General features: G+C 46.8%; 1 protein-coding gene across 2 annotated transcripts in view; it reads left to right on the top strand.

The window, feature by feature from the left end:
* The window catches only part of akap6 (A kinase (PRKA) anchor protein 6), a 130,965-nt gene that overhangs the window by 39,505 nt on the left and 68,834 nt on the right, over positions 1 to 22,626 (top strand). For both annotated transcript variants that reach the window (XM_034297391.1, XM_034297392.1), the window contains 4 exons: positions 723 to 2,429; positions 8,950 to 9,072; positions 15,655 to 15,751; positions 18,190 to 18,365. In XM_034297391.1, coding sequence (XP_034153282.1) covers positions 723 to 2,429; positions 8,950 to 9,072; positions 15,655 to 15,751; positions 18,190 to 18,365 — 2,103 coding nt within the window. The remainder of the gene's footprint in view (positions 1 to 722; positions 2,430 to 8,949; positions 9,073 to 15,654; positions 15,752 to 18,189; positions 18,366 to 22,626) is intronic.

Genomic DNA, 22,626 nt, shown 5'->3' with positions numbered 1-22,626 from the left:
GACCATGTACCAGCACCCAGAGTGCCACACGTTCCCCCTTTCTCATCCCTCGCCTCACCCCTTCAGGCAAGGAGGGAGCTAACCCCTGATTCTTTGGCTAAATCTCTGATCCTAGGAACAGCGTCTTCATCGGAAACAACAGCTTTATACTGCATTCTTGTAGTCAATGAGGAACTGCATAATGTTTGTGGGTGGGTGGATGTAAGTGTAATATTAGGAAGTAGGAAGTGTGGACAAATGGAAATGAAAGGAAACAGTCAGCAGTTTTAACAATACAAACGTGTGTCTCCACCGGATCTCTTGTCCTGTCCCCTGGTCATGCTGACCTGTACAACAGACTAAACTTTAGAGACATTTCCGTTACTCACATACCATGTCCATAGATAAAACACCTTAAAGGAAGAAAACAAGTGGCACTTTGCAGCTACCCAGTTACAGAGAGAATGTACTCCACCCTGTGGTACATGTTGGAATAACTACTGATGACATGGGGATTGACTATGATTCACTGTTGTATAATGTGAAGTTTGAGGAGTTGAAAAACTCCACTCTGATTTTATTTCTTTGAGGAGACATGCTCTTTGTATGACACATCCTCACAGCCTTGGATTCTTAAAATATTAATGATATTCCCCCTTAATTAGCTTCATTTAACTGCCTCAACCTATTAAAAGTGAAACGACAAGCTGGCATTCCCTGATTCCTCCCATTTCGTCTCCCAGGCTCGCCTGAACGCTCTGACAGAGGTGGACGACTGTGGCCAGTTGACCATTAAGTGCAGCCAGGACTATTTCTCCCTGGACTGCGGCATCACAGCCTTTGAGCTCAGCGACTACAGTCCCAGTGAGGACCAGGAGGGGCCTCGGGCACCAGACCAGCAGGGGACCTGGACACCAGACCAGGAGGGGACCCGGGCACCAGACCAGGAGGGGACCCGGGCACCAGACCAGGGGCCCCGCTGCAGCTACCCTGAGCTGGAGAGAGACTTCCCTGAGCTCATCCAGAGCGTGGACCTGCTGACCATCGCGGCCAAGCAGAACCAGACTCAGGGCGTTGTCCTGGAGCGTGAGGAGGAGGTACCGGGCACAGCCGTGGACAGACTGAAACAAGATCCTACCGGCGCAGGCGAGGACCACAGCCCAGAGACACCACCCAGGATGCACTGCGGCACACCGCAGAACGAGAGCCCTTCGCTCAGCAAGCGCCCCCTGCAGGGCAGCGCTAGCGACAAGGCATCCCCCACGCAGCCCTGCCTACCGAAGAAGCCCATGTACCTGGAGGGAGAGAATGAGGCCAGCCTGAGAAGATCTACCTTGCCTCCCTCTCTTCAGTTCCAGGCAGACCTGAGCAGAAGTACCCCCTCCCTCCTGGACCTTCCGGACCGCTCCAAGTTTTGGCTGGAGCTTGATGACGTGTACCCAAGCAACGGCAGCCAGTCCTACGACAGCCTTCACGCCATGAACGACAGGAACCTGCAGGCTAGCAGAGAGAGCCATGTCGGGGGATACCAGAGACAGCGGGTTCCTGATGGAGCTGCCATCCCCCTGCAGAGATGCTTCTCAGAGGCAGGAGGCCAATTCCCCCAAGACGTCTCCCCCACACCCTTCTCAGGCAGTGGGGGATGCAACAGACACCCGGATGATTCACAGACCCACAGAGACACCAATGTCCCCCGACCTTCTACTACGAAGGAGCCTTCAGACCAAGAGTCCAACGACGAATCTGCCGTCTGGGACTCCCGTCCTTCCAGTGAGGCAGCTACCTGGCTCTTCCTGGGGCCCCAGTTCCCCCAGGCGGCCCCAGCTTCGGCCGGGTCCAGCCCTAACCCCAGCGAGGAGCGATGGTTGGGATCAGATGAGTTCCTGGCGCTGCCCGCCCAGCTGAAAAAGACAGAGATGCTAGCCTTGAAACTCGAGACGCTGGCCAAAGAGCTGCCCGAGAGGTCCAGCCGACAGGGCCGTCACCTGTCCATCCAGGATGTGGACGACTGGGAGCTGACCGAGGTCAACTCCGACTGGGAGGGTGAAGGTCTGGGCAGCCCCCACCTGCCTCTGGACCTCCAACGCCCCTACAAGAGGCCCTTCCGGGTGGGGATGGGACGTTTCTCGCCCACCTCGTCCAGCGACATAGCACCTTCCCTGGATGAGAGCATTGAGTCAGGCCCCCTCAGTGACCTGCTGTCGGAGGACGAGGCTTGGAGCTCCGGGGAGAGCAGGATGAGAGAGAACAACAGGGGCTGGAGCTCCGGGGAGACCAGAGGGAGCTCTACTGGATCCAGGAGGAGAACCATCGACAGGTCGCCCCCCCTGCCGGCCAACGGCAGCACCACGGACCCCCACAGAGACATGCAGTGTCAGACCTTCATCCAGCAGCTACTGGATGACATCCAGCTCCATGACAATCACCCAGACATATGGGGCAAGATAGAGGTAATAGACCAATTTTGTTGTTGTTTTTGTTGTCATTGCAATGATTATTCAAATACCTGAAATTTACAGTTGGGGCACTCCAAAGTTCACGTATTCCCAAACTAGAAATAGTGGCTAATTCTTTTCTGGGCATAATGATGGCATCAATAGGAATTCACATAGTATGTCAACACATTCAAAGGTCAGTTCCTAACTGACAGGTACGGTATCGATTCAGTGATTTATGAACAGATCAGTCATTGCTGTCGTCATGCTGATGGTAATATGGCATTAGTACACAAGCAATGAGGAAAGATTTCCTCCAATTTCACTTAGCAAGGTTGAGAATTGAAGTTATATGACCAGTTAAAAATAGCTTGATATTAGATGCCATGTTCTAACCTGCTTTTGCAGATCATTCAGCAATGTGTTGGCCCAATTTTTTTTTGCCTATAGATGTGAATTGCGCAAGAATTATGTGCATTCTTTATGTGTTGTTTTCTCTTTATTTAACCCACAATTCGTCATTTTACCTGCCTGTATGCCATCTCCATTCAGCTTTTAAATGTTCTCCTGTTGTGCCGGACATTCTCTAAAGAGACTGTTACTAAAACCCACCGGGCCAGCGCATGTCGAGTCAATTGGCATCGCTAGCACCGCTAAGCTACCTGGATGTTCCGATCCAGTTCCCGTTTGAGGGAAAAGTCCGGAGGGCTGCCATGGTGTAACCCACCGTGACGCCACAGCCGACACATCACGCCGCTTTCTCCCTCACAGCCTCGTAGAAACAGATAAAACCTTGTTTCTTCCCCTGGCCTGCCTCTCATGTTAATGTCTCCCATCCAGCTATGTAATTAGACCATTAGGTAAATAATGAAGAGCATGTAATCAGGTCTCTGAAGGAGCCGAGAGCTAATTGATGATTTGAAGAGAGTATGAGACCCAGGAAATGTGCAGGACAACATTCACGGGGAAGGAGAGGGAGAGGGGGGGGAGAGACAAACATGAAGGGGCTCTGTTCAGACAGCCACCATACTTTTAACACATGAATGGGCCTCAACAGAGGCTGCTGCATGACAGCGATACAGTGTTGTTATTATGGTGTTACGATGGGTAGCCAATGAGCCCTGTTGAGGCAGGCATTGACTGACTCCATGATGTCCTGACCAACCTCTCCAGCTGTTCTTTGCAATACCATTACTGGAATTCCTGGCTGTCATGTGTTACCCAGCCCCTAAATGCCAGACAGGCAAGAAACCCTACTAAACATAAGTAGGGCACTACATAGGGTGTAGGATGTGATTTGGTATGTAGCCTCAGTCAGTTGCCAGTTTATTTATCTTCATTGTAGTCAACCACTGAGTCACTGGAGGAAGAGCCTGAAAATCACAGTGGGTATCAATGCCACCTGCTGGTAGGGACAGAGAACGACAGCTGCCTTCTCTGTAGTGAAAGATTTCATTACCTGTTTGCTTGTCTCTTATGTACCCTTATAATTAAAGTAACCAGTTGTTCCATATAATGAGTATTAGTTGTTGAAGTTGAAAGATTTAAGTCAAATAATTGCTGTAATAATTCTGTAATGCAAATACAGTGAAATGCTATGTTTGTTGATGACAAATACTTGATTAAACTGTTTTTTTCCCCATACATAAACATATGTATATTTTAAGGGAGTGGTTAAACCTAAATATCATGAATACAAATATAATTTTGTGTGTAATATGGGAAAAAAATATCTAAATGTCATCAGTACAAGCAATTAAATGAAGTTCTGTATAACCCAGAAATATGTTGACAATAAAATTGGATTTCTGGTAATTACAGTGTTTCCATCATCTTCCAAGTCAATTTTTTCACTTCGGAATTACCTATCCAAAATAATTTAATTGGATTTAAAACAATTTCAAATCCTCTAAATTAAGTTATTATACTGGTTCACTAATCTTAAAATTGATCTTTAATTAATTTTCACTTTTGGTAGCGAAGATATTCTAGCCAAATGTTGACTTTCTACCAATGGTAACCTGGAGACATCTGTTACCTTGTATGGTGTAACCACTTATACACAATATTTACATAATGTAAGATATTTACCTAACAAAGTTTATTTCTCCACTGATGAGTGGATGGGCCTTCAAACAGTGTGAAGAAATTAATGGCAATGGAAAAATATTAATAATAAACAACAAAAAAAACATAAATATTAAATAAAAAACTAGATTTCAACTTTGCAAGGAACCTTTCTAGAGCTTACTTTAACCCATTCAAAGTGTTCTGGGTGGTTATGGCAGAATTCTTCTTACTTTGCAGTTGAATGGCAGTGAAGTAGAGTAAGACAAAACGAGTTTGTTTCTAACAATTATGCAGCTTCGCTTATTAGTATAATCATGGTCCATAATTGATTATTAATCTAAAATTGGGATATTCTAAACATGTGAAACAAGTTCACACTTAAGCGGTTCAAGAAATACTGTTCAGTTATTCTAATTATGCAAATGCATGCACATTTTTATTTCACATTTCAACAGTGTCTCTAGCTTAAACACTGTAAGAGAAGGAGTAACATGCTAAATAATTATAACATTAATACAAATATTAATAAGACCATTCTAAGATTGAAATAAGTATGTGGAATATTGAACCTGAGGCTTCTTGCTATGCAAGCCCCTGTAATTCAAAATAGATAGTTATTACATGTATTCTAGGGAGTAGGTTTGTATTGCATATTAGGAGTGTATTTTCACTCTTTTCCAGGGGGATAAATGTGACTTATCGTAATGTCGTCGGATCATGACCCCCGCTCCCCCAAATCTACTCCCCTGCATACATGTACTATACAAAAGTCTTTCAACACTTTCAGTGCCAACTGTGAGCAAGCAAACCAATGTGTTGTGATTACAACAGAACAGATGGAGTTACATTTGCTGTCCTGGGTGGCTGAAATAAGCAAACTGAGAGCAACGTCCCAAAAAGCCACTGCATTGGGCATGTGGAGTTCAAAAGCATCATTAATCTAGTTTCAGTAACCCGAAGTGTAATTAATCAGTATTTGAACTTCAGGTAATGAAATGCTCAATCCCAACTTTTAAAGTAAAGATGAAGCACTAAAAAAGTGTACACTTAATGAGTAAAACAATTGCTTAATATAATTCCTTTCACTTAAAAGAAGCCATGGCCCCAATAAACCACACCTTCAAATCTTCTGATAGGCTGCCGCTGCTACTTTGCCCCCAACACTATTCAATGCAAATTCAGGTTGTTTAAATCACATTAGAAGTGTTTATTGAATCCAAATTGTTTATTTCTGAAAATTATATAATGCTATAATTTAACATGATTGTACTTCCAATCTGTAAAAACACTTTATAAATGCTGCCATCTCACTTTATTTTTATTACAGAACTCCTCTCCTTTTCTTTCTTTTTTCAAAGCCTTATTTTACCAGCTAAGTTGACTGAAAACACATTCGCATTTATAGCAACGACCTTGTTTGCAATTTGGTTAACTGTCTTGCTCAGGGACAGAATGACAGATTGTTTTGTATCTTTTATGATGTGGGGTCCTTCTCCACTCACTGTATCCTCATGGAATGTAGAGGCTGGGATTGAGACAGAGGTTTTGGCCGGGACATTGAGGTAGAAGAAGAGACTTTGAGGCTGAGAGAGAGGCAGTCAGGCTAGGACCGTGAGGCTGAGAGAGAGGCAGTCAGGCTGGGACCGTGAGGCTGAGAGAGAGGCAGTCAGGCTGGGACCGTGTGGCTGAGAGAGACGCAGTCATGCTGGGAACGTGAGGCTTAGAGAGAGGCAGTCAGGCTGGGACCGTGAGGCTGAGAGAGAGGCAGTCAGGCTGGGACCGTGAGGCTGAGAGAGAGGCAGTCAGGCTGGGACCGTGAGGCTGAGAGTGACAGTCAGGCTGGGACCGTGAGGCTGAGAGAGAGAGCCAGTCAGGCTGGGACCGTGAGGCTGAGAGAGAGGCAGTCAGGCTGGGACCGTGAGGCTGAGAGAGAGCCAGTCAGGCTGGGACCGTGAGGCTGAGAGAGAGAGCCAGTCAGGCTGGGACCGTGAGGCTGAGAGAGAGCCAGTCAGGCTGGGACCATGAGGCTGAGAGAGAGGCAGTCAGGCTGGGACCGTGAGGCTGAGAGAGAGGCAGTCAGGCTGGGACCGTGAGGCTGAGAGAGAGGCAGTCAGGCGCACCACCTGAGATGATACGTGTCACACAGGGAGGTGATTGATTACATTAGCATGCAGGCCTCTGGAGATGACTTCATCCTCATGGCAACAGACAGCTGGCAGCTGAAGGTTCTACCGGGGGCGTCTCAGGGGCCTAGTGAAGTGTGACGCAGCCGACGAGCAGTGCCTTCCCTCCCTCAAACCTCCCTCTCTCACTATCTCTGTTCTGCCTTTTTTCAATCTATCTTCTCTTTTTTCCGTTCTTTCTCCCTCCCTCACACTCTTTCTCCTTGTGTCTCTCTCTCTCCCTGATGGAGGGGATGGATGGGAAGCGAAGGGATGTTGCTCATTCATGTTATTCATACCCCCCCCCAACTGCCTGCCTCCCTGGCACATTACACCGGCCCACAAACCCATTCTGTGACAAGCTAGGCCCTGCCGTTAAGGCTGTGGTGGCCAGGGGCTGTGTATTCATCTGGGTTGAAAGCTTCACTGGCCGAGGGAGGATGAAAAGGAAATGCTCATAACGTCCCTGGCTGGGGAAGTGTTCTAGTCCCCGCTCTCCATTGACTAGTACAGTCTCGCTGTAATGTACCTATGTAACTGAATAGTATGGCCAGCTACTGCTCGCCCACCGGACACCTGAAGGGCGATTAGTCCAACAGGTTTTTAGAGGTGATGGGGAAAGAGAGGCAAAAGCAAGTGAGAGGGTGATGAACAGATTGAGAGAGAGGAGGGAGGGAGAGTTGTCATAGGCAGCTAGCGGGCATGGCCCTGGCGCTGGCAGCTACGCTGGCGTCCCCACCCACCGGTGCCACGTCCTGTAAGCCGGCGTGTGAAGTAGTTGTCCGTTTGAACCAGGACCCGGGTCTCATCCAGCCTCAGAACCAGCCGTCAACAACCACATCAAAGCCCGGCTGAGAAGTCAGGTCCAGGAAGGTCAATACTGGGGCTCCAATCCGCATCTGAAGAGAGGCCATTTATATCAATATCTTTGATTTTCATCACTGTCAGATAATGTGCTGGAGGCCTGCTGTGGAGTGTGAGAGAGGCTCGATCGGTTTGAATTCGGGGGTTATGAATGAATTATTGTACAGCGCTCAATGAGTCAAGGTTTACAGCATCCCTACACTGTAGACCAGAGGTGATGCACTGGATAGACCAATCTGAAGGAGTAATTACTGAACCAGGATGCCAGCTACCGCCCCCTGCTGAGGCCCAGCACATCTCTAGTGTGTCCCGTGGGTCTGGGAGTGGAAAGGAAAGAGGTGTGGGAGGGTGGTGGAGGGATGCAGTTAGAGAGCGGCTGAGCTGGTGTTTTGTTCATCAGTTGGAATGAAGTTACTCCTTTTCTCTCCAGCGGATGGCAGTAGTCACACACCGCACAGAGCGCCTCCTCCTAGCCTTTCCTCTACTCCTCTCTTCTCTCCTTATGTCCTCTACTACCCTCATCTCCACTCCTCCTCTATTTCTCTCCTCTCCTCTTTGGCTAAACACTGTTAACTGATCAAGGGCATTTCTACTGAAGGGGTTCTTCTTTAACCCATGTTACTGTAGAGGAATGTTCTTTAACCCATGTTACTGTAGAGGAATGTTCTTTAACCCATGTTACTGTAGAGGAATCTTACTGTAGGGGAATCTTCTTTAACCCAAGTTACTGTAGAGGAATGTTCTTTAATCCATGTTATTGTAGAGAAATCTTCTTTAACCCATTTTACGGTAGAGGAATCTTCTTTAACCCATCTTACTCTAGGGGAATCTTCTTTAACCCATGTTATTGTAGGGAATATTATTTAATCCATGTTACTGTAGAGGAATCTTACTGTAGGGGAATCTTCTTTAACCCATGTTACTGTAGAGGAATCTTCTTTAACCCATGTTACTGTAGGGGAATCTTCTTTAACCCATGTTACTGTAGGGGAATCTTCTTTAACCCATGTTACTGTAGAGGAATCTTCTTTAACCCATGTTACTGTAGAGGAATCTTCTTTAACCCATGTTACTGTAGGGGAATCTTCTTTAACCCATGTTACTGTAGAGGAATCTTCTTTAACCCATTGTTACTGTAGAGGAAATCTTCTTTAACCCATCTTACTATAGGGGAATCTTCTTTAACCCATCTTACTATAGGGGAATCTTCTTTAACCCATTGTTACTGTTGGGGAATCTTCTTTAACCCATTGTTATTGTGTAGGCATTGACGTGTGTACTGTATATGAGGTTCTGGCCTTATCTAAATTATATATTATACTCAGAGATTCAAATATCCCTGAAGACCTAGACTAGCTTTGGAGTTGAGAACAACTATAGATTGACTTCAGTATCTTTATCTTCTTCTCTCTATCTTTCTCTCTCTCTGTCTCTCTCAGGGTTTTGTGAGTAAACTAGATGAGTTTATCTGCTGGCTGAGGGAAGCCCTTGAGACCACAGAGAACTGGATGCCACCCAAAGCTGAAATGGACAGCCTCAGGCTCTACCTGGAGACACATCTGGTGAGACACACACACACACACATACTTGTTTTCACCAACACTCTAATCATCACCAACACACACACACACACACACACACATGTTTTCACCAACGCAAACAAACAAACACACAGGAACGCATCCCAAAATACTGATATAGAGACAACATTGCTATCTCTTTCTATCAATCTCCCTCTCTCACGCCAAAACCAAACAGGCTTACATAGATTAACGTACACAGTACATAACTGTATACAAAGAGACATTCAGCGATCCTGGCAATCACTCACCCTCTCAAGAGCAAACATATGGGCAAGCACACACCAACACACACTCACATAAACGCGCAAACAAACACACACACACACACACACACACATTTGCATACATCCAGAGACCAGCATATATGCACCTGTCCAACTCCCTGTTGAGTGAATCTCTCCATATCTGTATATCTAAACCTGTTTGCTGTGTTCTCCATGCCAACACTAACATCCAGCACAAACACAACAGCATCATATTCCTAACCTTGTACAAAACTGTGTGCGTTATACTTTCTGTGTGTGTGTTTGTATACGTATTTGTACTGTTTTAATTTTTTTTACATTAACTTGGATGTGGCTGATTGTTTGTCTCGTTGTCAGGTCGGTTGCGGACTGTTCTTGAGGCTGAAGGAAGATGTAGTTGTGTTTTATTGGGACAAGCTCCTCATGTTAGTATTGATTGAGGCGGGCCCTGCCAGACGTGCTTGTTTTCCGCTGTCGCTCCGTGCTCCAGGGCCAGGGAGCGCTGCGGAGGGGAGTGGGTCCCCAACTGAACGTTTGGTCTGGCGCTCCAGCTGGCTTTGGGCTTGGGGGGGGGGGGGGGGGGGCAATGAGCTTATCTGAGTGAGGCGCAAGCCGCGCTGCCTTTCCGGTACCCCTGGGAGAGCGGTAACGAGAGGTCTGCGAGCCTGGCCGAGCGGGCGCCTCTTTATAAGGCATTGAGAGATGGCGCGAAATGAAACTGCTATTGATTGAGCTTGATGGCCGATCCAGCTCTTTGAATCACATTAACGAGGCCACTCTGTAACGGCTGGCAAATGAAAAGCCAAGACAAGAGTTTCCCAGTTGGGGGGGAGAGGGCAGTAACCATGGGGGCCATAGCCTTTAAGCAGAAACACACCCAGGAAGGTAGATACAGCTGTCTGTATGTCTGTCTCTGTCTCACTTTGTCTCAATGTCTATCTGTCTATCTGTCTTTCTGTATGTGTGTCTTTCTGTCTGTCTCTGTCCCTTCATCTCTCTGTCTGTATGTCTGTCTAGCTGTTTGTCCCTCTGTCTTATTGTCTGTAAGTCTGTTTGCCTCACTGTCGGTCTCGCTGTCTGTCTTTCTCTCTCACTTTCTGTCTCTCTGTTTCTCCCTCATACACCTTTATGGAAAACCTGCTATTGGACAATCATTATTACAAAGGTCCAACAGATCACATTAAAGACAATCGCAATGGGCTGCTTTGAAAGAATCTAGAATTCAAATTGGTATTTCAATGACAAATCTCAATGTCATCCCATTTAGCAATACAATACGCTACTCTGAAATATGCTAATGTAAAATGAAAAAACTGGATCACATGGAATTGGAGATAAAATGCCGGTGATACTTTTTAGCCCATGTTATTTTTCTTCTGGTCGTAGCTACTGTGGGGAGAACAAGTATTTGGTACACTGCTGATTTTGCAGGTTTTCCCACTTACAAAGCATGTAGAAGTCTGTAATTTTTATCATAGGTACTCTTCAAAGTGACGGAATCTAAAACAAAAATCCAGAAAATCACACTGTATGATTTTTAAGTAATTAATTTGCATTTTATTGCATGACATAAGTATTTGATCAGAAAAGCAGAACTTAATATTTGGTACAGAAACCTTTGTTTGCAATTACAGAGATCATACGTTTCCTGTAGTTCTTGAACAGGTTTGCACACACTCCAGCAGGGATTTTGGCCCACTCCTCCATACAGCCCTTCTCCAGATCCTTCAAGTTTCGGGGCTGTCGCTGGGCAATACGGTCTTTCAGCTCCCTCCAAAGATTTTCTATTGGGTTCAGGTCTGGAGACCTAGGCCACTCCAGGACTTTGACATGCTTCTTACAGAGCCACTCCTTAGTTGCCCTGGCTGTGTGTTTCGGGTCGTTGTCATGCTGGAAGACCCATCTTCAATGCTCTTACTGAGGGAAGGAGGTTGTTGGCCAGGATCTCGCGATACATGGCTCCATCCATCTTCCCCTCAATACGGTGCAGTCGTCCTGTCCCCTTTGCAGAAAAGCAACCCCAAATAATGATGTTTCCACCTCCATGCTCCACAGTTGGGATGGTGTTTTTGGGGTTGTACTCATCCGTCTTCTTCCTCCAAACACGGCGAGTGGAGTTTAGACCAAAAAGCTAAATTTTTGTCTCATCAGACCACATGACCTTCTCCCATTCCTCCTCTGGATCATCCAGATGGTCATTGGCAAACTTCAGATGGGCCTGGACATGCGCTGGCTTGAGCAGGGGGACCTTGCGTGCGCTGCAGGATTTTAATCCATGACGGCGTAGTGTGTTACTAATGGTTTTCTTTGAGACTGTGGTTCCAGCTCTCTTCAGGTCATTGACCAGGTCCTGCTGTGTAGTTCTGGGCTGATCCCTCACCTTCCTCATGATCATTGATGCCCCACAGGGTGAGATCTTGCATGGAGCCCCAGACCATCTTGAACTTCTTCCATGTTCTAATAATTGCGCCAACAGTTGTTGCCTTCTCACCAAGCTGCTTGCCTATTGTCCTGTAGCCCATCCCAGCCTTGTGCAGGTCTACAATTTTATCCCTGATGTCCTTACACAGCTCTCTGGTCTTGGCCATTGTGGAGAGATTGGAGTCTGTTTGATTGAGTGTGTGGACAGGTGTCTTTTATACCAGTAACAAGTTCAAGCAGGTGCAGTTAATACAGCTAATGAGTGGAGAACAGGAGGGCTTCTTAAAGAAAAACTAATAGGTCTGTAAGAGCCGGAATACTTACTGGTTGGTAGGTGATCAAATACTTATGTCATGCAATAAAATGCTAATTAATTATTTGTTTTTGATTCCGTCTCTCACAGTTGAAGTGTACCTATGATATAAATTACAGACCTCTACATGCTTTGTAGGTAGGAAAACCTGCAAAATTTGCAGTGTATCAAATACTTGTTCTCCCCACTGTAGGTATCTTTCTCTGTGGGTGGAGGGAGAACATTTATCCCACTTAATCTCCACTCTCTGAGTAACACCACCTTCCACTACGCCTCCAAGGATGTGTTACCTCTTTAACTCCATCATAACCTGTGTGTGTGTGTGTATGTGTGTGTGTGTGTGTGTGTGTGTGTATTTGGAAGACTCTTTCTATTCCCCCATTTCATAGGTGCATTCATACATGACCATGTTGGTTTGGTTTCTCCCCCATCTCATTGGAGCATTCGTACATGACCATGTTGGTTTGGTTTCTCCCCCATCTCATAGGTGCATTCGTACATGACCATGTTGGTTTGGTTTCTCCCCCATCTCAAAGGTGCATTCGTACATGACCATGTTGGTTTGGTTTCTCCCCCATCTCAAAGGTGCATTCGTACATGACCATGTTGGTTTGGTTTCTCCCCCATTTCATAGGTGCATTCGTACATGACCATGTTGGTTTGGTTTCTCCCCCATCTCAAAGGTGCATTCGTACATGACCATGTTGGTTTGGTTTCTCCCCCATCTCAAAGGTGCATTCGTACATGACCATGTTGGTTTGGTTTCTCCCCCATCTCAAAGGTGCATTCATACATGACCATGTTGGTTTGGTTTGTCCCCCATTTCATAGGTGCATTCGTACATGACCATGTTGGTTTCGTTTCTCCCCCATTGAAGGCCCCGCCTGTGTCTGTTTGTCTGTCTGTCTGTCTGTTTGTTTGTTCTTCTGTTTGTCTTCCTAACTGTCTCTCTGTGTAATGTGGAGATTACAGACCTTTCGTTTGAACCAGAGAGGAGAGGAGAGACAAGGGAGAGGGTAGGAGGGCAGATGAGAGGACGGTAGAGAGGAGATGGGAGAGGAGCAGAGGAGAGGAGAGGACGGGAGAGAGGAGATGGGAGAGGTGCAGAGGAGAGGACGGGGGAGAGAGGAGATGGGAGAGTAGCAGAGGAGAGGACTGGGAAGAGGAGATGGGAGAACAGCAGAGGTTCCTGAGGTCCAGTGGTTTTACAGTGAGGCATCCAGAGGTGTCAAATCAGCAATAACCCCCGCCGCTCCCCTCCCTCTCTACCCTACGTTCTTTACCGCATCACAAGTAGCACCCTATTCCATACACCCTATCCCATACATGCTTTGGTGAAAAGTAGGGCACTATGTAGGGGATAGTGTGCTGTTTGGTATGTGGAACACACTGTTTATCAGATCATAGCATACTGATACTGTTCCTTTCACAACACAATCAGACATCCTGGGAGCTGGGATTTATTTCTGCGCTATAAACATTTCATCCTTAGTTCTACATTCAACACTGAAAGTAGAGTACAAGGAATTTCAAGTAACAATATATTCTCTTGAACTAAAGTCTATAATTCATGAACTGTAGCCTCCCCTCGTAAAAGATTATCATTGACAACATTCAACATTCTATCGTGAATGCTAGATATACAGAAACTAGAGAACATGGTCGGGATCCACCACCCTGTCACTATGGGATTGGTAGCCGGCTTCATATTCCTTTCACTTCACTTCTACATTGTCTCTCGAAACACAGAAGAAAATGCACAATACTATCATTATTTAATACTTTCTAATCTGCTGTGTAATTCAGTGTGCTTCCATCAGATGTATTGGTTTCTAGTTGTAACGTATCAGTGTTGACTTGTTCTAAGTTATCACAGAGCCCAGAGGCTATCCATCCCGTCTATCTGGGGATCATAAATCCAGCATCCAGGAGAGTTTTACCTTGTCATCTCTGACTAATACCTGCAGGTGACCATCTGTCACAGGCCTGTATCGGCTCTTCGCCGGTGGCATCGAGTCGACTGGGTTTTCTCTCAGTCTCATTTAAAGAAAGCACCATAACACCAGCATCTGAGCATCGTGCCGAGGACAGTAATCTCATCAGGTTTTTTTGTAAATGATGTACAATGTAAAAATGTAGAGAGAGAGATAGGGAGAGAGAGAATGCGTTCAGGGGGTCATCAGTAGCGGATGTTTCCGTGTCCTGTTGAGGTGGTTCTTCATAGAGGGGGTGGGCTGTATAGGGCAAAGCCTTGCAGTGGGTGTTCTGTTGTCTGTTCCAGGATGAGCGTCGGAGTGTCTTTCAGTCGGTTAGCGAGGCGTTCCCGATGCTCCTCACCTGTGCTGCCCAGCGGAGTGGGACTGGGCTGTGTTCGGCGCTCGCCGCTCCCTTGGCAGTGGCCCGTCAGAAGCAGTTAGTCTGGTCCGCGTCGGCGCGCTACACCTTCAGCGCGCCGGTCAGATCACACCGGGCCCTAATCGCCTGCAACAGGCCGGCCCGAGATCTGAGGAGATGAGAATCTAAGGCGAAGAGGGCCCCAGGCGCCTCGGTGCATCACTCCCGCGAGACCCCTCATCCCTCCTCTTTATTCACCCCCCTCCGCCCGCCCCCCCACGACCCTCTACACCACTCCACCAATCACATCTTCAAAAGCACAGCCCCATCCCCCTCCTCCAGGTCCCAGCATCCTCTCTGCTCTCTCTCGTTCTCTCCCCTCTCTCCGCTCCTCACCGCTGCGCTCCTCTCTTTCTCTCTTTCCCAGCCCTCCCCCACTCCACTTTGATTACACTTAGCACCATGAGAGCACTCGGCTTCCGTGCCTGCTTCTCGGGTATTATCAAAACCAATCAACATGAAAGTTTTCGTAGCAGCACCCATGGAACGAGGGGGAAAGAGTATTAGGAAAGAGACCGGAGAGCGAGCGTGTGTTCGGGGAGAATAACAATAGCGAAATAGAGACATTCCAGTTTTGGAGGGGCTTGGGGGAATATTGTACACATGTTGAAGTTAGGGGATGTGTGGATGAATGATCTCTCGGAGAGATAGAGGGAGGGTTGTGTCGGGAGACGGGGAGCGTATTGTATCGAGCCAGGGGTGAGGTGGGGAGACCTCGGATTGTCTATTGGGAAACAACTCTTTCGAACAATAAAAAGCAGTAATGGGGTCGTGGTCACTTTCACATCAATTGTAGTCAATTCAGAAAGTACACCAAACTCCTATTCACAGTGTTCCCCACTGAAAAGCACTGTGGTTGATAACTGAAGCTGGGATTTCAGTGTTCTTCCTGATTTCAGTGGAATCGGAACTCCCGAACGTGCTCAGCGGCCTACGTTGGATTTGGCTGTCTTAAATGTTTCATTGTTTCCTTCAGGAATGTGTCAGAGATCGAGGGTGTCACAATGCTACGCGCGTTCGAGTAATATGCATGCCTCCGTTTCATTCGGGAACAAAATAAAAACAGCCTTTTTTTGCTCTGTGAGTGTGGTGGGTTGAGCGTGTCAGACGGAGAACTAGAACTGTAACATGCCCTAAGTTGACGGTTGGGAGGTGTCATTGTCTGTTATGCCGTGTCTGCTTCTCCAGAGCTTCAAGCTGAACGTGGAGAGCCACAGCTCCCTGAAAGACTGCGTACTTGAGGAAGGCAGGCAGCTGCTCCAAGTCATCATCTCCCACAAATCAGGTACGGCTCTCTTGCTGCTCGCAACCCTCACATTTATTATTAATGTTTATATTAACATACTGACCTTCAGAATTTATAAATCTTAAAGTAACCGCTTCTCAAGCAAGGGGATTGGGAAAGAAACAGCCTTTTTCAACATACATTACCAATGGCATTCTATCTGCGGTGGATTGACTGAGTGAGTGAGTGAGTCCTGGCAGACTGGAAGAAATTGGTGCTTGTGACTGGGTCGAGAATTGATAGAGAGGAGAGAGAGGGAAAGGGAGAGTGGGCGAGGGAGAGAGAGAGAGGTGGGACAGTGAGCGACGGAGGGAGGAAGAGGAGAGGAGGCTCTGTGTGTATGGAGAGAGGTGGAATTGGGAACAGCAGGGCCAGAGTCAGAGGCCATCCTCCAGACGTTCTTTCCTCTCTACTGGGCCGATTATTCACCTAAAGCATCCAACCAGCCAGCCAGCCAGCCAGCCGAGCACTCAGCAAATATACAAATCCACTAAGCTGACCTCCCTGTTGGCGAGTTTTCTCCTCGCCGGCTCTTAAGCTGCCTACTATGAAAAATGCAGATGGTCCCCAGGATGGTGGAGCTGTTTGACAGGACTGAGGAGAGGAGAGGACAGCCCTGCTCTGACTGACCACAGAACCAGCTCTCTCCCTCCTTATCACTCCTTCTCTCTTCCCCTCCATGTCACTCCTTCTCTCTCCCCCTCCATGTCACTCCTTCTCTCTCCCCCTCCATGTCACTCCTTCTCTCTCCCCCTCCGTGTCACTCCTTCTCTCTCCCCCTCCGTGTCTCTCCTTCTCTCCCCCTCCATGTCACTCCTTCTCTCTCCCCCTCCATGTCACTCCTTCTCTCTCCCTCCTTGTCACTCCCCTCCCTCCCTCCATGTCACTCCTTCTCTCTCTCCCTTCATGTCACTCCTTCTCTCTCTCCCTTTGTGTAACTCCTCTCTCCCTCCAGGTCACTCCATCTCTCTCTCCCTCCATGTCACTCCTCTCTCTCTCCATGTCACTCCTCTCCCTCCCTCCATGTCACTCCTTCTCTCCCTCCCTCCATGTCACTCCTCTCTCTCCCTCCATGTCACTCCATCTCTCTCTCCCTCCATGTCACTCCTCTCTGTCTCTCTCCATGTCACTCCTCTCCCTCCCTCCATGTGACTCCTTCTCCCCCTCCCTCCGTGTCACTCCTTCTCTCTCTCCCTTCGTTTCACTCTTTCTCTTTCCCTCCGTGTCACTCCTTCTCTCTCTCCCTTCGTTTCACTCCTTCTCTTTCCCTCCATGTCACTCCTTCTCTCTCTCCCTTCGTTTCACTCCTTCTCTTTCCCTCCATGTCACTCCTTCTCTCTCTCCCTTCCTCCGTATCACTCTGCAACTCTCCATCGCTCCAGATATCTCTCTGTCTTTCTCTCCCTCCACATCTCTGTCCATCTTTCTCTCCCTCCATCTCTTTTCTTCAATGTCTCTGCCTCTCTCCCTTTGTCTCTCTCTCCATCGCTCTCTCCCCCTTAATGTTTCTCTCCATCTCTCTCTCCCTCAATGTCTCTCTCCATTTCTCCCTCCCTCCATGTTTCTACTCTATCTCAGTCTCTCTCCCACTTTTTCTCTCCTTTGATTTTGATCAGACCAGTCTATTTCTTTCCTATCTCCCTCTCTCTTTGTTTCTCTCTCTCAGTCTCTATATATGTCTTTCTGTATGTCTCTTGTTCTCTCTTCCTCCTTTAGTTCTTAGTACATACACTCCTTTACTATTGGACACCGCAATTATTAGCAAATCTGTCAGTTACTTCCCTCTCTGCAGACACTAATACCTGGTTTCCTAGCAACTCAGCAGATCAGTCATGATAATTCCACAGGTATGTGTGCTGTGTGACATTGTTGAGCAGCCAGTCACTAGATAGTCCTGTGTGTGTGTGTGTGTGTGTGTGTGGATTACAGGGTCACTTTCTGCCCTGGCTCATTCATCTTGATTTGCACTGTGTAATTACTTTGAACAAACAGGATTTGGGTAAATCATGGTTTCTGGTACAGTGTTTGACAGGCAGACAGGCACACAGACAGACAGGCAGGCGGGCACGTTAATATGCCAATGACGATTCTGCAGGTGGAAGCGGTGCGTTATGGGAAGGGATTAACTGTAACCCCAACACTAAAGGCAGTACAAATGCATTCCATTCCATTTTGTCTACGTATAGTACATGAGAACATGGATGCTATAGAAGCCTGAGGTGAACTTAGAGAGGGCACGGTGGACCACAATAAAATCGACTGTCACACTTAAATGGTAGATAGTGGAACAACAACTGAATAACGAGGGTTTTCGCATCTGAAAGTTTTAAAGCAGTGGCTTATAGCCGGTTGGATGGAGGAACTGCCCCTCGTTCATTGACTCTCTCTCTCGCTCTCTCTCTCCCCGCCCGTCTCTGCGTTGTCTGGCTGTCTGCCAGGCCTGAGGGACATGCTCCAGATGATCCTTCACCAGTGGCAGGAGCTCCAGAGGCAGATCCGCCGCCAGCACAGCTGGATGCTGCGCTCCCTGGACGCCATCAAAGCCAACATCCTGGCCACTGAGGCCAGGGCCTCTCTGGAGGCAGGGACCACGGCTCCACTGACCAGCCCCAAGGTAAACTGGCTGCACGCAGACTCCATTTCCCCCTCATATCCCCCCTTATCCCCCGCCGACCCAGCAGCAGCGACAGGCTGGCCGGCATCGTGCAGACTGATGTCCACCCTCTCCTCCCTCGCTCTCCTCCCTCCCTCTCCTCCCTCCCTCTTTCTCTCCATGTCTGTCCTCTCCTCAATCTAGCCCCGGGCTATCCAGTGCTCGCTCAGCAAAATAAACAAACAGAAGTGTGGAGATGGGAAGGGGTTGCTGCTATTAGCATAAGAAACAGTAAAGCTTTCCAGTTAGAAGTTACTGGGGTTGGGGGTGGGGGTGGGGGGGGGGTTGGTGGAGGAGGGAGGGAGGGAGGGGGGACATGTATTCATGCATGATGTGAATATTAAATGTTTCAAAAATGAACTGTAAATCAGTCGTGGTGGCTTCATAAATAATGTGAGAAGACAAACTGCAATAGACCCGCGCACACACACACACATACATACACACACACACGCACACACACAGGGACAATAGGCCCAAAAAAATCCCTCACAATTATTCCTCGCTCAAAATTTGTGAAACCCAATTTATGTTACTTGCGTTTAATGTGTAATTACTGGCATAGTCATTGACTGCTTATTGTTTAATTGCCAATTGTGATTTGGTAATTATGGTCAGATTTTGGTGGAGGGATGCGTCCTTTCCACTTAGGGAGGCAGAGGGAGAGAAATGGATTTGTGTTTGTGCATCAGAAGGATATGAGCAGCCATGTCAGTGCATCAGCTCAGCTCGCCAGGATTTCCCAAGGGCCCATGCGACGTGGAGGCGCAATCTTCACAGCAACGCTCCTCGCTCTTCCTTCTTCTGACCATAATCTCTTCTGCTTCATCTGAACCAAATGAGAAACACAATGGCTTTTTCTCTCCCATGCATAGCGCAGCCAGCTGTCCTCTCCTCTTCCTCCTCGCCTCGCCTTCCTCTCCGGGGTTTTTTAATACAGTGATGGGTGTGGCGCATCCCTCTTTTGCCCGTTCGTCGACGGCGACATAAATAATCCTGCTGCTTTTAAATTGTTTTGTTGCAATTAGAAATCACCACAATCAGTGTGATCAGTCAGCTCTGACATCCATTAGCCGCTTGGTTACAGTGAATTAACACGGAGACGAGCCTGTGATTCATTATCCCATAGCTGTTAATGACGATCAGATGCATCGCCTAATTAGAGAACGGCCGTAGTGGCGGGGGAAGGTCAGAGAAGGAGCCGTGAATCCCAGCCCGGCATCGAGTGTTTAGACGCCCCCGACGCTCTTGTGTGTGTGTGTGTGTGTGTGTGTGTGTGTGTGTGGGGGGGGGGGGGGTGTCGCATAGACACGTTTCGCGGGTGGGCGACGCGGACACGACGAGGTGGCGTTGTCTGATCCGAGGGACGGAGGGATGGATGATGACAGCGGGCGATGTCAGCAGAGTGCTGGGTCACAGGTCTCGTCCATCACGTTGGGTTTGCCGTTTGTCTGTCAGGGGTTCTGACGAGTTGTTATGAACGTGGGAGGAACGCTGAGGGTTGTTAATGCTCTTTTAATGTGCTTCAGGGATGTTACCCTGCTGGAACTGTGGCCTTCAGAAAGTATTCAGACCCCTTCACTTTCTCCAACTTTTGTTCTGTTACACACTTATAATTAATTAAATATTCTGTTTTTTCCATCAATCTACATTCAGTACACTACATTCAGTACTCCAAATGTAAAACATTTTTTTTTTATGTTGCAGGAAATGTCAAAAGTTGTACCCACTACACCTAATAATTCTTTACCACTGTTTTCCACATCATAGAATGAGTGAAAACATCAGAACTACGTATGGAATGGAAAAGATATATGAAATCATGTACTAACCAAAAAACATTAAACAAATCAAAATATCTATATTTCAATTTCTTCAAAGTAGCCACCCTTTTCTTTGATGATGGCTTTGCACGCTCTTGGCATTCCCTCTACCTGTTTCATGTGGTGAATATTAGCGACTAGTATGTACATGACATCACCAAAGTCCAGGTCAGACAGGGGGTTCCTTTCCACAAGAGCATGTTTTTTAGCTTGGGTAAAGACGCTTTGTTGCACATTGCACACCTCCCGAGAAGTAGTTTACAAAGGGAATCCATTGTGAAAATAAACGTGAACCTCCTTACAGTATGATGGAGAACATCAGAAATGGCTTCCTTCCTCAATGGCCATGTTTCTTTCCAATGTCCCATTAATTCCTAATGTTCCTAAAAACAACAGGTGCTCTTTGAGGTCATTAATTTGCTGGTGTAAAAATGGCACATGGAAGAGCAATGCGACATGTCACTGGGGTACTAAAGTGTGAGATGGAGACACTAACGCTCCCCCCACCATACCATTAAGGTGTGGATGAAGCAAGGTGTGCCTCTCCTGGCGCCCATAACGGTTTGTTGTTATTGCGGAGAGCATATGCTCCTCTCTGTCGTCTCTGTTCCACAGTCTGAATAATTTTTAGTGAGACCATGAAGTTTTGAACATAGCTGGATCCTGGTCAAATGGCAATCCTCAGGGAACCTTCTCTTGTTTAGTTATTCTCCTCTAATTAAATTGTTGGGGAAGATCAGAGAGAGAGGGAGAGAAATAGACAGAGGGAGGGAAAAGAGAGGGAGAAGGGAGAAAGGAGAGGAGATAGAGTGCGTAAGAGAGACCAAAGAGGAGACAGGGGAGCATGTTGTAATGATAAACAGCTCGGAGTTTTGACACTCTCAACGGTTCACTCCAAAATAACATGGTTCTTCAGTCCCAATAATGATCTACAGCTTCAGTCCTAATTAAATTCTAGAGCTTCAGTCCCAAGAACAATCTACAGATTTAGACCCAATAACAAGCTACAGCTTCAGTCCCAATAACAAGCTACAACTTCAGTCCCAATAACAAGCTACAGCTTCAAACCAAAATAACAAGCTACGGCTTCAGTTCCAATAACAAGCTACAGCTTCAGCCCCAATAACAATCCACAGCTTCAGTCCCAATAACAAGCTACAGCTTCAGTCCCAATAACAAGCTACAACTTCAGTCCCAATAACAAGCTACAGCTTCAGCCCCAATAACAATCCACAGCTTCAGTCCCAATAACAAGCTACAGCTTCAGTCCCAATAACAAGCTACAGCTTCAGTCCCAATAACAAGCTACAGCTTCAGTCCCAATAACAATCTAAAGCTTCATTACCAATATCAAGCTACATCTTCAGTCCCAATAAACATGTAGAGCTTCAGAACCAATAACAATGTAGACCTTCAGTCCTAATAACAATGTAGACCTTCAGTCCTAATAACAATGTAGACCTTTAGTCCCAATAACAATGTAGACATTTAGTCCCAATAACAAGCTACTGCTTCAGTTCCAATAACAAGCTACAGGTTCAGCCCAATAACAAGCTACAGCTTCAGTCCCAATAACAACCTCAAGCTTCAGTCCCAATATCAAGCTACAGCTTCAGTCTCAATAAAAATGTAGACCTTCATTCCTAATAACAATGTAGATCTTCGGTCCTAATAACAATGTAGACCTTCAGTCCTAATAACAATGTAGACCTTCAGTCCTAATAACAATGTAGACCTTCAGTCCTAATAACAATGTAGACCTTCAGTCCTAATAACAATGTAGACCTTCAGTCCTAATAACAATCTACAGTTTCTGTTACAATGACATTCTACACCTTTAGTCCCAATAACATTCTACACCTTTAGTCCCAATGACATTCTACACCTTTAGTCCCAATAACATTCTACACCTTTAGTCCCAATGACATTCTACACCTTTAGTCCCAATAACATTCTACACCTTTAGTCCCAATAACATTCTACACCTTTAGTCCCAATAACATTCTACACCTTTAGTCCCAATGACATTCTACACCTTTAGTCCCAATAACATTCTACACCTTTAGTCCCAATGACATTCTACACCTTTAGTCCCAATAACATTCTACACCTTTTTGTCCCAATAACATTCTACACCTTTTGTCCCAATAACAATGTGCAATAACAAATTGCTTTTCCGACTCCAATGTCAAATAATGATAATCCAGCAGTTAACCTCAAATGGCACTATATTCCCTATGCAGTGTACTATCGTACCAGGGCTGGTCAAAATAAGTGGACTACAATAGGGAGATTGTGTCACAGAGCCCTTCGGTGTTCACGGTGAGAGAGGAGTTTCACACAGTACAGAACAAAGCTATGCCTGCCTTCCTCAGCGGTATGGAAGAACATGGCCTCGA

Source organism: Esox lucius, chromosome 15, assembly GCF_011004845.1.
Source record: "Esox lucius isolate fEsoLuc1 chromosome 15, fEsoLuc1.pri, whole genome shotgun sequence".
NCBI classification, from domain to species: Eukaryota; Metazoa; Chordata; class Actinopteri; order Esociformes; family Esocidae; genus Esox; species Esox lucius.
Note: the sequence above shows the minus strand (reverse complement) of the source record. Positions and strands in the feature narration are given on the sequence as shown.